The 15,601-nt window shown below is 43.8% G+C and overlaps 1 protein-coding gene across 5 annotated transcripts in view; it reads right to left on the minus strand.

The window, feature by feature from the left end:
• Sil1 (SIL1 nucleotide exchange factor) overlaps window positions 1–15,601 on the minus strand; it is a 255,742-nt gene that overhangs the window by 187,085 nt on the left and 53,056 nt on the right. For all 5 annotated transcript variants that reach the window (XM_031365349.1, XM_031365350.1, XM_031365352.1 and 2 more), the window contains one exon: window positions 7,764–7,877. In XM_031365349.1, the coding sequence (XP_031221209.1) occupies window positions 7,764–7,868 (105 nt within the window). In that variant the 5' untranslated portion in view covers window positions 7,869–7,877. The remainder of the gene's footprint in view (window positions 1–7,763; window positions 7,878–15,601) is intronic.

The raw sequence follows: 15,601 nt of genomic DNA on the forward strand, positions 1-15,601 counted from the left end.
TCTCTCTCTCTCTCTCTCTCTCTCTCTCTCTCTCTCTCTCTCTCTCTCTCTCTCTCTTTCTCTCATTCACACTCAGAGTGGGGAGGGGGAATTTAGCCAAGGAAGTGAAGGGTTTCTACAGTAGAAAATTATAAAACACCAATAAAAGAAACTGAATCTCCCCTCCCAAGAAAATGGAAAATCATCTTACATTCATAGGTGAGACTTAACAATGGCAAAATGTCCATACTACCAAAAGTGATCTACAGAGTTGTAATTTTACAGAATTAGTTTTTAAAAGGACTGCTAAAATTTGGGCTGGCTATATGGTTCAGCAGGTAAGTATGCTTATCACCAAGCCTTACAACATGAATTCAATCCCCAGGACTCACAAGGTGGAGAAAACTGACCCCTGAAAGTTTTCCTGACTTACATGTGTCACGAAACACACACGTCTCCAACACATATATACTCAGACAAATAGGGGGAAATCAATTGCAAAACTTTGTGTGGAATTCGGTCAGCCATGGTGGCATCTGACTTTATCCCAGTACTTGGAAAGTAGAAGCAGCCAGAATCTCTGAGAGTTCAAGGCCAGCCTGGCCTACTGTGAAGCAAGCAAGAAACTCAGTCTCAAAAAAACCAAACCAAAACAACAACAACAAAAATCGTATGGGAATGTAGAACCCCATGAACACAATCCTAAGCAAAGAGAGCAACACTGGCAAGGGCTGCTGGACTGCACCTCTGCTGGCACAGGCCCACCCAAATGTGTGATGGCCTGGGCTCTGTCCCCAACACCACATAAACTGGACATGGTAGCACACACCTGTAGTCCCAGCATTAATGGGGTAGAAGCAGGAGGATCAGAAGTTCAAGATCATCCTCAGCTATATAAGGAGTTGGAAAAACAGCAGGCTGGTGAGATGGCTCAGCGGGTAAGAGCATCAACTGCTCTTCTGAAGGTCTTGAGTTCAAATCCCAGCAACCACATGGTGGCTCACAGCCACCCATAATGAAACCTGACACCTTCTTCTGTGTACTCATTTATAATAATAAATAAATCTTTAAAAAAAAGGGGGGGGGGAGGCTGGCAAGATGGCTCAGCAGATAAGAGCACTGACTGTTCTTCTGAAGGTCCCGAGTTCTGATCCCAGCAACCACATGGTAGCTCACAACCACCTGTAATGAGATTGGACACCCTCTTCTGGTGCATCTGAAGACAGCTACAGTGCCAGGCCGGCAGAGGTCCTGAGTTCAATTCCCAGCAGCCACACACATGATAGCTCACGGCCATCTGTGCAGCTACCGTGCACTCATCACTCATACACATTAAATAAATAAAATAAACCTTAAAAAAAAAAAAAGAAAGAAAAACAGCTAGGATACAAAAGACCTCATTAAAAAAGAAAAGAGAGAAGAGAAAAGGAGGAGGGAGGGAGAGAAAAAAATAAAATAAAATAAAATAAAATAAGATACTATAAACAAAATCATAGGGGAAGTACATGAGGACATTGGACTGAGCAAAGGGCTTTTTTTATTTTACATGATTCCCCAAACACAAAACTCAAACACTGGTATTACATTTTCTACACAGCGTAACCTCAGAACAGACGACTTCAAGAATGGGACAAATGGAGCCATAAAGATAACCCAGTTGTTAAAGTACTTGCGGCACCCCTAGGACCTATACAAAGGATCAACTAAGTTGTACTGAGTGTAAACACTCTCTATAGATGTGTCCCCACAGACAACATCATAAATACCATAATAATAAAAAAAATTAAAGAACTGGAGAAAAACATTTGCAAGATTCTTAGCCATCAAGAGATTACTAATTAGAATATGTAAGGAGACCAGACAAACCAACATGAAAAAATTCAATGGATATATGAATTGTACATTAATGGAACATGGGTTGTAGCTCCCTAGTGGAATGCTTAGCTAACATATATGAGGACCCTAGATTTCATCTCCAGCAATGCTCAGTAATAGGGCACCTACTGGCTATGCCCAAAGCCCTGGATAGACACAGCTTAAGCATAGCTAACAAGTATCTGAAAAATATCCAGTATCATTGTGCTGCTAAGAATGGAAGTCTACGGGCTCTTATGTTTGGATGTTTGGTCCCCAGTTGGTGGAACTGTTTGGGAAGCTTTAGCAAGTGTGGTCTGGTTGGAGGAGGTGTGTCAGTGAGGGTAGGCTTTAAGTTTTCTCAATCCATTCCCAGTCTTTAGGAGGTTTGAATAAGAATATCCAACCCTCAGGCTCACACATTTGAATGGTTAGTCATCAGCCTAAGGAGGTGTGGCTTTGTTAGAGTAGGTTTGGTCTTGTTAGAGGAATGTGTCACTGGGAGTGCACTTTTGAAACCTAAAAGCCCCATGTCTCTCTGCTCTCTCCCTCCTGCCTTTTGATCAGGAGCTCTCAGCTATTGTTCCAGTACCGTGTGTGCCACCATGCTCCCACCATGATGATAACAGACTGACCCTGTGAAACTGTAAGTAAGCCCCCAATTAAATATTTTATTTAATAAGAGGTGCCTTGGTCATAGTGTTTCTTCACAGCAATAGAACAGTGACTAAGACTCACTCCCCTGCCCCTCTGTTTCTGTCTCTGCCTCTCATGCTTATAGAACAAGATATAAGTTATCAACAACTGCTCCAGCACCATGCCTGCCTGCACACTGCCATACTTCCTGCCATGATGGTCATGGACTCTAACCCTCTGGAAGTGAAAACTCCAGACAGACTCTTCCATAAGATGCCTAAGGCAACAGCAACACCATTAGCAAAATACAAATAAAAACAACATGTTATCATTCTACTGAGTTAGAATGGCTATTATGAAGAAAACACACAAAGATGCTGGTGAAGATGTAGAAAGGTAGAATTTTTACACACTGTTGGTAGCAATATAAATTAGTGTAGTCATTACCAAAAACAGTTAAGGGTTTACAGGACCTATCAATCATACTACTGACCATGTATATAGAACTGAAATCAGTATGACAAAGAAATCACTGCACTTACATTTACTACAGCACTATTCACAACCACTAAGATACAAATCAACCCAAGTGCCCAACAGTAGATTGACAGTGAAAATAAATAATGGCACATATACAATAGACACGTCTTCAACAGCTTGATGGGACTGACTGGAGGGCACTTTGACATTAGCCAGGCACAGAAGGATTGTTTCATATTTTTATGTGGTACCAGGAAACAAACCCAAGGTGAGGCGAGTGATGAACCACCAAACTAAATCCCTAGACAGCACAGAAAGACCACATGTTCCTAAAGAATGGGATTACAATAATCATGGCAGCTACCACTTATTAGGCCTTGACCAGAGTCCATGCCCTGGTTAAACTGCTTCCCATGACTTGATTCATCAGAGCCTCACTTGTGAGGGATAGACCATCCCCACTGTAGAGATGAGGTGTAGACACAGTCACACTGCTCAGCAGAGCAAGGATCTAAGTTCTGCACAGCATGACTCTGAAACCCATGTGTGAAATCAGACTCACTTTTCTATTTCTTAGTTAAATATCTTAGTTAATGGTGGTACACTGAATGCTGAGAAAGTAAAGCTGGGACAATGAGAACACTTTGATATATGTACCACCACGTCCCTCTTCCCAAGCAGATGCTCATGGGCCAGGTGAGAAAAACCACAGTTCCAGGAGGTGAGGAAAGCAAAACAGTGTCCTGACTACCAGAGTAACTAAGAGATGAGAGAGCTGGGCTGCTCTTGGTCAACTTGAAAGTAAATCTTGTGTTCCAGCACTCACAGCTGGCTTCTCATGGCTCCTTTCCATGCTAGAACATAACACTCTCTCCTCCTTATCACATCATCCAAATATCAATGTCCTCTCTTCTGACTAGCAAGAACTCCCAACAGAGGTGTTAGCTGACAAACAGATTTAACCAACCATACATACTTTCTGGTACGTGTAGTTGAGTAGGATAGTTCTAAAGGCTAAATCAAACCTTTAAGATCAAAGAGGATGAATAAATCCTCATCATAGATGGTAGAACTGTGAATAGAAAGTTCTGAAAAGATGCAGCATCTGACTATGAACAAAAATTCCCAGGAGGAATCTGTGTCTGCAGAAACTGATTGGCTGATTAGAATTTCAGTACTGTGGAGAGACTGGACTGTCACAGGTCCAGAGTCTAATTACCTTCTCTTGGGCTAAGTTCTGATCCTCCAGAACAGCCATGCTCCCCACGCCACACACACACACACACACACACACACACACACACACACACACACCAGAGCATCCTGTGACAATAGACAATAGATAAAAGACTTTCAGAATCTATTGACTCAACAGACAACTAGCTTCTACCAATCTGAGAATACTCTTGGTCGTGTCCTCAGCATTTTGAGCCTGTAAGAAAGCTTCATCCATCTCAATGTAACTTTATCTCTGAGAGACGTACCAATTTTTTTTTTTCCGAGACAGGGTTTCTCTGTGTAGCCCTGGCTGTCTTGGAACTCACTCTGTAGACTAGGCTGGCCTCGAACTCAGAAATCTGCCTGCCTCTGCCTCCCAAGTGCTCAGATTATAGGCGTGTGCCACCACTGCCCAGCTCACCAATGTATTTTAAACTTACTTTGATTTATGATCTGTAAAAACTTTATGAAACTGCTGCCATGTTGAAACATGGAATATTTTGGGTAAGCAAAATCTGTGTTCCCTCAAAATGCCTCCTAAATAAGCTATCTCTTATTCCCTTTAAGATGAGAGCTGTGTGTGTGGGGGGGGGGGAGTAGTTTGTATCAACAACACTGTGACACAGAGAGACTTCTAAGGTAACATATTACAACCTCCCCCCTTTGAAAACTTAACCACTGGAATCCATACTCTCATACTAAAAATAACATCTGGTATTTATCTGCTATATTATACTAGTGCTGGTGCTGGTATTTATCTATATAATCATATTTAATCTCAATAAAAGTTTGAGAAGGAGATAGCAACAAGTCTCTCAGATGAGGAAATAAACCTCAACATGGTCACAAAAGAGAACATAAAGGCTGTGTTCATCTCACTAAGCTCCACAGCCTCCCTACCCACTCACAGCATCTCAGCAGCCAGGAGCCTCACAGCCACAGTCCCTCAGCCCTTATCCTCCTCTTATGATGTGGCATCCAATTTAACATTTCTGGTTGGTCTAACAAAATACCCGATAAAAGCCACTTTAGGAAGGAACAGTTATTTTAGCTAGTGTCTTAAAAATGGATACAGTAGGGACTGGAGATGGCTCAGTGGTTGAGCACACTGGCTGCTCTTCCAGAGAACCAGCTCACAAGTGTCTATAACTCAAGTTCCAATGGAACTGAAACCCTCACACAGATATACATGCAGGCCAAATACCAATGTACATTAAAAGGGGGGGGGGGTCTCCATCATGGGGAAAGGCATGCAAGAGCCTAAGATAAGTACTTCCTGGCATCCTCAGTCAGGGAGCAGAGAGGTATAAATACTGGTCCAGCTTGCCTTCTCTCCATGTAGTCCAGGATCCCAACTTACAGAATGGTGTCCCAGCAGCTAGAGCGGGTCTTCCTACCTCAATTAACCTATCTACAAACTCTTTCACGGACATGCCCAGACGTTTGTCTCCTAGGCAACCCTCGAGCCTGTCAAGATGACATCGAATATTAAGTACTACCACAAGAGAGTACGACATCAGGTGCTGGGTAGGGAAGTCATCCCCGGATCACACAGATATACACAGATATCATGCTGTGGTTAGGTATCAACCAACACAAATGCCTTCAAGCAAGACAATTCCAGTTCAGTGAGAACAGTGCTTGGACTCCAGGCTCTGAAGAAAGGTTCATAAGCACTGGTTCCATTTAGAATACCAGCAAGGTGGCTAGCTGCATAATTTGGATTTTAAATGCCACCAGGGCAGCACTTTTACGGTATGAATGAGAGAAAAGATGCTTTAGCTCCTACTGCTCTTAGCACATGATGAGAGATTATGACAAACAGACACAGCTTAGGAACAGACAAGAATAAAAGCAGCTTTTCTTGATGAGAGTCAGTATTAACATTTTTCTGAGACTAGACTCAATAGAGCTAATATAAATGGGCCCGAATAATTACGGTTCTGAAAGCTCATCTATTTGGTTAGACTATTATCCAAAAGGGACTTGCTAACACACAGTCCTTAAGTAAATTCATCAGCATGCTTTGTTAATTGTGCATCTGCTTTAGCTCTCAACAGGGAACACAGGGATCCTCCTGAGCTCTAAGTTGAGAAGGGGACACATTTCTGATCCCTCAAGACTCTTAGGTGCCTTTCTGGGTAATTTTTATTACTAAGCTATGTCAAAGACATCATGTTGTAACTAGTCCTACCCCAGGAATCCTGGGATTCCATTTCCATTGTCCTTGAGAAGCAAAAGAAAGAAAGAAAAAAAAAAAGGAGGAAGAAAGAAAAGGAAAAAAAGGCATTGGAGGGGGTAGGGTGCAGAACAGGACCAACAGGATCTTATTCAAAGAATGAACATCAAAAGCTCAAAAGGGCCAGGCGGTGGTGGCACACGCCTTTAATTCCAGCACTTGGGAGGGAGAGGCAGGCAGATTTCTGAGTTCGAGGGCAGCCTGGTCTACAGAGTGAATTCCAGGACAGCCAAGGCTACACAGAGAAACCCTGTCTGGGGGAGGGGGGGGAGCTCAAAAGGATTCGTGACTCCGATCTGTACATTCTCCACTCCACAAAGTGGGTGGGGCTGGGGAAACACATCACTTCACAGAGCAGGTGGAAGCTTGGAGCCAGAGGTGAACCTTAGCTGAGCTGGGTTGTTATTGAATTCATCACAATTGTTGTTTGCACTTCAAGGGCCTGTACTTCCAAAGCCTTACCCAACATTTAGTAAGAAGGGTTAAGAAAGGTGGCCAGGGAAGGTAAATCTGTAGGGAAGGGGAGATAGTGGGAGCTGGTCAAGAGCAGTCTATTGCTGTGGTAAGGGCCCTTTCATGTGCTGCAGGCAGGCCAGGCTTCTTTTGGCAGCCTCTATCTACCTGTGACAACATCGCAGCTCTGAACAATGAGGACTAAGTTAACCAAGACAGGCCCGGGAAGAACAGAAAAGGAGAAGTAATCTCTGGACAGAAGAGAAAGCACTAAGGACAAAGGAGAGGAAGGAGCAGTCTGTTTGGGGCTGCCATCGAGCTGTCAGGATAGTCCTGACCTCCCCCAACTCTTCTCCACACTGCAGTGATTCTGACAAAAGTACTTCAGTCTCTTCCTCTCCAGAATGAAAATTATTATAGTTGCCTACTTTATAGGGTTGCTGGAATAGTTGCTATGAACACACACAAGAGGGCAGAGGAGATGGCTCAGCAGTTGAGAGCACTGGCTGAGAGAGCACCAGGGTTCAATTCCCAGTGCCCACATGGCAGCTTACAACTGTCTGTAACTCCAAGACTGGACACCTTCACACAGACTTACATGCAGACTAAACAAACAATGCACATAAAATAAATTATTTTTAAAAGGAATACATATAAAGCATTTCATTCAGTGCTTGGTGCGTGGGAGCTTATTATTACCTTATCATCATCATTGTTATCCCCATTGTCCCTTCAAAGGGAAACTGCCATGACCTTTAAGCAGGGATTAAAGGAATCAGAAATGAGAAAAATGTTTCCATAAAACAGAAAACTCTAAACCTAGCCCATCCCACAGTGGTCTTGAGGACAAAGGGACTGTCTCAGGCCCCCTCCTGCCTGCTCTAATCTACAGGAAGACACTTACTGAGTTCTGACAACTGAGGCAGAGAGTTAAACAGGAAGTCAACAGCAGCCCCAGCAGCATTCCTAGAGGGGCCATCTTAGCTGAAGACAGGTGCTGAAGAGCCATAACCAGGACCTGAGGGTACAAGCACAGAAAACAAAAGGTCAGGGCCTGGTTCCTTCCCACCTTCATGGTTCCCATAACAGTGCTTACTCCACGAATGTCAGACAGCTCCTGTAAAGAAGTGTAACAGGCCTTCTACTGCTGCTCCATAAATGTCTGCAGTTCCCATCTCCCATCACTTGGGCTTTCCCCTGGTTAGAAATGCATGTGCATAACAACCCTGGCCCTTCCTTCCCCATTGTAGATAGTGCTACTGGCTATGGTGGAAAAGAAGGAAATTATCCACCTGAACTACATGTGAACAGATACAGAGACAGGTCCGTATCAGTATCTGTAGCATCCTCTTTTAATTATACCCATTATCACAGCTGACAGCTGACAGCATCAGCATCCTGCAGCAAAGCTCAACATTTCCAAGCCACACAATCTTCTGTGCTGCTTTTTAAATGACCAAACAAATTACAGCATAATTATTAGTAGAGGTTAACAGTTTTAAAACATAGGGACAGAAAGATGTCCAATACTCATGGATTAGAGACAATATTGTTAAATGACAACCCTAACCAAAACAACATACAAATTCAATGTGATTCGATCAGCTCTCAAGGTATTTTCTGCCGTTCCTATCACCCATGTCAGGTGGTTAACAATCACCTGGAACTCCAGCTCCAGGGACCCTAATATCATCTTTTGGCCTCTGCAGCACTTATACTTCTGCACGCACACACACACATACACACACACTTTCAAGCACTGACACACACACACACACTGATACATTAGTACACAGGGTTAAAATAAAATAAACCTAAGACAAAGCAAATAACAAACAAACAATACTTCTGTATTTAAGCCGGGTAGGAGGAGCAAAAATTTAATGCCATCCTGGACTACATAGTGACACGATGTCTTTAAAACAAAACAAAACAAAACAAAAAGCTACAGAAAAAAAAAAATGCTATATAGCCAGGAATACACCTAGAGCAGAGCTAACCCAAGTGCTCACCAACAGATAAAGAGATTTAGCCTGGCATAGTAACCCCAGCAGTCGGGCGGTACAATCAGAAGGATCAGGAAATCAAAGCCAGTCTTAACTATCTAATGAACTAATGAACTATCTTTGAACTAATAGTGAGTTCAAAACCAGACTGCATAAGATCGTCTCAAAAAAGAAGCACATAAAAATTTTAAGACCTACTATACACACACACACACACACACACACACACACACACTGGACTATTACTCAGTCATATAAAAAAGAATGAAATTGGGTATATACTAGAACACAAAACCCCAAAACATTACATCAAATGAAATAAGCCACATACAAAAGGACATATATAATGTGATTTAACCTTCATGAAGTATCTAGAAGTCATAAAGAAAGGAAGGAGCATCTTGTCTTCAAGGGAGAAGGAAAGGGAGGGTGGGGAATTATGTTTAGTAGAGAGTCTCTGTAGAGCAGTAAGAAAATTTGTAATACAAGCTGGACATCAAGACAACTTTACCCAAACTAGCACATAATCTAGGAGAGACAGGAAGAGAGACAACACTAAGTCAGAGTGACACAAAGCTCAGAAGGATTCAGAATGTGTTAGTCCAAATGCGTCAGCCTGGTGCCACTCCCTCCAGTCACTTGCAATGGTGTCACTGCATCAGCTACAGAGGAGTATTTCTGTGTATATGAGACTATGCTGTTTACATTTCTCTCCTACCCCTACCATGCTCCACCCTGCTCCGATTTGCTGGTTCTGTGACATTACTGCGGCAAAATGGACCCACTCTCTGAAGCTACTGCCCTTTGACCAGCCCATGTCTTCCCAGGGACAGACAGAAACCTTCCCTAAGGACATCTGCAGCCCTGAAAGAAAACATCCCTGCTGGACCAGCACTGTGCTAAAAAAGCACAGCCAAACGGAAAAGCAAAGGCTTAGGGCTAAAAATAGCTGCTACATTCACCCAGCAGCAACAGCTTTTGCTTTCTGCCAGTCTCCCTCTCCATTTTTTTATCACAAAATGGAACTGCTGAGTGCCACACAAGTTCCTCCCAGCATCCTGGTTTCCTGGGGGCACCAATCACACTGAGAGACAGAGAACGAGTTCACAGCAACGGCACTGTTCTGAGCAGGTGCCTGACCATTTCCAGGGTGGAAGGGCCAGGCAGGCAAGGGAAGGGGCTACTACACTAAGAGAGGCTAGGGAGGCCGGGGGATGGGTCTCAAGAGGACACAGCCCAGGTTCTCCCAAATGCCTTTTATCACTCTTGTCCCTGTAACCTTGACTTGAGAGTCAAGCTCAAGAGAGGGACCCAACATTATCAGAATATAAAACAAAAGAAAGTAGTTAGCATGGTGGTTCACTTCTGCAATCTATGCCCTAGGAAAGCTTAGTCAGGAGGATAATAGCAAGCTCAAGGCCAGTCTGCTGGACCAAAGAATGAGATGCTATCTTAAAAGCAAAGAAAGGAAGGGAGAAGAGGAAGGAAAAAAGAAAGCACTCTAACCCCAAAGCTACAGATGTCCTGCCTTGCATGACAGTGCTCATGCATACATGCATGTGCACACACAGTCACATGCTCCCTTCCTACAGCAGGGGTAAATATGGAACTGGCAATAAGAAAGACAAATGAGAAGGAAGAAGTCAAGGGCAAAATGAGAAATGAACAAGAGGCCCAGAAGAAACTGAGGAGCAGTAGGTGGGGGGTGGCCACACACACATACCAGCTACCTTACCTCCTAGAGCAAGAAAGGGATCAGAGGGCAGAGGGGCTCGCATCTCCTCCATCTCCTACACACATTCAGGCAGCAACAACATTTTCTGCCAATACAGAGGACGAGAGATCAAGTGCAAGTGGATCCTTCATCTCTCCTCAATAATCCCACAAGGACCACTCAGCTGACCCAGTTATTGCCTCCATTTGCTTTCCCACAAAAGAGAGTAGGCATGGAGTTGAGAGTGGACCACTGGGAAGACTGAGGAGAGATGGAGGTGAAGTGGGGTTAGCTCAAAGGAATATGTTTCCCAGGCTTTGGGAGGATATCCAGAGAACAAATACAAACTCTCTAGTATGTCCTTTAAGGCCTGGCCTGCAGCCATGCCACTTGGTTTTGGTAGAAAGAATGCAGGGAAAGCTTATCTAGAGCTTTGACTGAAGCCAACGGAGAAGGAGAAAGAGCAAAGTGGAAGGAGACACAGCTGCATTTTACTAGGAGGATCTGAGAACCACAAGCAGGCACCCAGGCATCTGAGATCACAAAACAAAACCTGAACATAAAGCCAAAGTCCTGGCATCCATCCCACTAGGCCTGAGAAGAGTGCCCTCCCAAAGCACTGGCCACCCACAAGCCTGAGTTCACCCTTCAGGACCTGCCAAACAAACCCTCCCATCATACCTCGGCCTTCACAGAGAACAGATCTGCAAGCTTTACATTTATGGCCTTCATCCAACTTAAAGCACCACTCAGTCCAGGAAAAGGGAAACTATTTCAGTGTCTCCCAGTAACTTGGGCTCTGAGACAGGAAGATAATAAGATACTTGAGATGGACCATTTCTCTACCAAAACTGGCCATTTGTAGGCAGTGCATCTACTTAAACAGAGATCAGGAGCTCTCGGCAATCTGTATTGTCAGTTTACTGTAGCCCAGAACAGACATTGGGGAATGGATGAGGAGAAACTGCCAAGCTCCCACCTCCCTGGCACCTCATGCTGTTTTGTCCTCTGTTCCATTCACACAGACTGTGGAGCAGTCTGGGCCCTGTGTAAACAAGACAACCTCCAGTAACTTTAGTCTTTTCTGAGAAAAGAAAACAAAAGAATAGAAAGAAAACTGAAGGAAGCTAGTAAAGGGGGTTGGGAGGTGGGGACTGCTGGGTACCAGGCAGGTTCTGACAGGGCTAGCTGACCCAGGCAGATGGTGGCTGCTCCAAGCCACAGGAACAGTGCACAGGAGGAACGAGAGAAATGTGAAAATGCCCAGTGCACGGCCAGCCATATCGGCAGCCCACCTTGGCGTCTCTGGTGTTTGGTCCTACCTGCAGTATGTGGAAACACATTTACTTGATCCATGGAAACATTGTTTTCCTCCATCTTCTAGAAGAAGTGAAAAAGCAAGAATTTCAAATTTCATTTTATAAGGAGGAAATGGAAATAAAAAAGATTGGGTAGAAAGTATAGCACAGGGCTGGCGGAGAGATGGCTCAGTGGTTAAGAGCACTGACTGCTCTTCCAAAGGTCCTGAGTTCAATTCCCAGCAACCACATGGTGGCTCACAACCATCCGTAATGAGATCTGACGCCGTCTTCTGGTGTGTCTGAAGACAGCTACAGTGTACTCATATACATAAAATAAATAAGTAAATCTTTAAAAAAAAAAAAAAAAGAAAGTATAGCACAATGATTTAAGAGTTGTACAGTCCTAAAATGATCAATTTTGACGAACTCCTAGCTACATGACCTCAGACACAACTTTGGAAAGCCATCAGGATTGCTCAGTGGGTAAAGGCACTTGCTGACAAGCCTGATGATCAGAGTTCAATCCCAAGGACCCACAACTGTCCTCTAACCTTTACACACATCCATGAACATATACAATTGTCCTCTAACCTTTATTCACATGCTATGGCATACATGTATCCATACACACAAAATAACAAATGTAATAAAAAATTAAGGATACAACTTTGCTAAGCTTTACTTTTTTCACCTATATAATGAGCATAGTAAGAGTTTCTACATCAAAGAATGGACAGGAGAATTAGACAAGTAATGCATGAAATATATATATATATATATATATATATATCACCTGGTACTTAGTTGTCCTCCATCACTGGTACAGTAAGTAATTACTGTGGTCCCTAACTCCACAGCCAACCAGGGCAGGCCACTAACCCAGAAATCACATTGTAGAGCCCACACCTCTTTCAGCTAACCCACAGGCTTTTTGTTGGGTACCTGATCCCAGGAAGTGAAGACAATAGATGTTAATGAAAACTCCCAAACCAGAATACTGTCTGAACTGAAATCCCAGGGCAGACCTAACCCACTCAGAGCCTTCTCAGCATACTAGCATCCAGACAGCCAGACCCAAGCACACAGAACTGCCAGCTGCAGGAACAGCTGTGAAACCATCCTGTGCTTTGCAAACTGAAGGTTAGAGGATGAGCTCTTCCCACAGACACATTCATTACTATTTATGGGCTGTACAAACGCACACACAGTCACTCACCTCTCCACAAACAGAAGCTAACCACCTAATTTAAGCAGGCAAATATGTAACGTAAAGAGGAGACTGAAAGGACAGCCCTGACATGGAAGAGCAATGTACTAGGGCTTAAGAAAAGAAGTGGAATGTTATAGAACTTCAAGGACAATGGAATTAGGTTTGGAGTAGTCAAATAGGCTTTCTCCCAAGATACAAAGTAAGCAGAAAGTTAAGAGAGAATAGAATACAGAGTATTTGAATATCAACAGAAATATGGCTGCCCACTGCAGTCCACCCACGAGCTGGCCATCTGTACAGCAGGTACTATATTCACCCCAAGGAGAAGGTCATTCCTAGGATGAAGCAAGTAGGGACTTCTCTCCAATTCAAGGCAGCCAAGAGTGAAAGTGAAGAGAGCCTGCTGGAAGACAGACATTGCCAGGGAACATAAGCCTTTCCTGGCAGTGAAGAGACAGCCCAAGAGGCCTTCCCAGCAGCAGCACAGACAGATTCTGGTTCTGCAAGAGAACACAGGAGGCCAACAGAACTCAGTGGACCCAACTAGAACCACAGCCCTGGAAGGAGAGGGAAACAAAATGGGGAAGTGGAAGCAATGAAGTGCAGGCTTCACTCTGTTCTCCAGGAGGTGGGAGGATGGGACCTACCTCATGCCCACTCCAGAAGGATGAAGTGCATATTGTCAAGAAAGTAGCTAAATAGATTATTGGAAAATTATGATTTCAGAGACAGAAGATAATGGCTCTATCTAAAAGCAATCAAGAGACAAATAACGTGATTGAAGAAAAGAACATCTTGCCTGTCCCTCTCCAGTTGGCCATGGCCTTCAAAGAATCTGAATGTTGGAAGCCAAGGCTCAAGTTTTATTTGTATTGCTAAAATGTAGATGACAAGAAAGCCACTCAATCAGCCACAGAGCAGAGAGTTGATCCATGAATAAAAACAAAGGGTAACTGGATAGGGCAAGGATCTTGGTGCCATCACAGAAGGAGTGAGGACTGGAGAAGTAGAATCTCTGTCGTACAAAGAAACCTCAGAGTGCAAAGGAAAGTAAACCAAAAATAGTCCTCATGGCCCACTTCATGTCAGAAAAGAAAGGCAGTAGGCTGAGAAACCAGAGGGACAGAAGTAAGATCTGTGTGCAGCAGTCCACAGTCCAGGAGAGCGGAGGCTGCATGGATGAGTAGTGCTGCTCCTAGAAGCCAAGGGTTGTGAAGTGAAAATCTCAGTGCCGAGTATGGGATACCTTCCCATGTCAGGAAGGCCCCAGGTGTACAATATAGGCTTAATGATATTGCTCTTGGCTACACACCACAACACAATGGTAAGACCTTCATGCTGAAGACATCACATACTGGATGTAAGACATAAAGAAATCAAGCTGGAATTGACCTGAGAATTTCCTTCATACTGGCTAGCTTTTATACTGCTGGAAAGGATCATCAATGATCTTATTCAACAGAGGGCTAAACCTGAGTACTACAAAATCAGCTTGCCAGGCAAGATATAACCACTGGAGCAATAGAGGCATGACTATATGGAGATAATCAACTGCTTTCTGACTGGATTTGAGGCCTACTCCACAGGAGGAAATTCATAACTGGGATTGTAAATCTGCTGAAAAGTTCATGATCAATGAGGTCATAGGCCCTAGTGGGGAATCTCCTGCTGTTATTCTGCAAAATGGACCTGCTAGCAAACAGCCTTTATATATGTTTACAACCACAGATTAGTGTTGGTCTCAATCTTAATCAGAAAAACTTTCTACAGTAGGCAGCAATTAATGCCGACTCATATCTGGTCAAAGCGCTAAGAAACACTGACTGTTGAGCACTGTTGAATATCCCTACATGGAATCTTAATCAATCAGTCTCCCTTTCCCCCTCTTTACCTCCCCCCTCTCTTTCTCTCTCTCTTCCCCTCCCTTCCTCCTTCCCTCTCTTTCCTTCTCTTCTCTTTCCCTCTTCCTCCCTCCTATGGCTGAGGAAATATCACCAAAGATAGGGCAGAAGAAGAGCCAGAGGATGGGGAGGAGTGCTCCCTGGACATGAGATACTTGTTATACTTATGAACTCACAGTGGCTGTGGTTACCTGCATAGGATCCATAAAAGACCAAGCCAATCAACTCCAATATGGATGGGAGAGGGGCTCAAAAGGCCCCACCCCAGCTGAAGAGCTACTGGCAGTTAATAACTACTAGGGGAGTTATATTTCTTCAGTAGTATAACCACTGGTAAGTTACTTATGTTCTAGTAAATAACTCAAAAAAATCTATATTCTCACACAAGCAACCATAATTAAACTGAGTCATGAAAGAAAGAAATCGAAAAAGAGAGAGAGTCATGAAAGTAGGAGAAGAACTTGTGGCCAGTCAGTGGTGGTGCGTGCCTTTAATCCTAGCACTTGGGAGGAAGAGGCAGGTGGATTTCTGAGTTTGAGACCAGCCTGGTCTACAGAGTGAGTTCTAGGACAGCCAGAGCTATACAGAGAAAACCTGTCTTGAAAAAAAC

Source organism: Mastomys coucha, unplaced genomic scaffold, assembly GCF_008632895.1.
Source record: "Mastomys coucha isolate ucsf_1 unplaced genomic scaffold, UCSF_Mcou_1 pScaffold13, whole genome shotgun sequence".
NCBI lineage: Eukaryota > Metazoa > Chordata > Mammalia > Rodentia > Muridae > Mastomys > Mastomys coucha.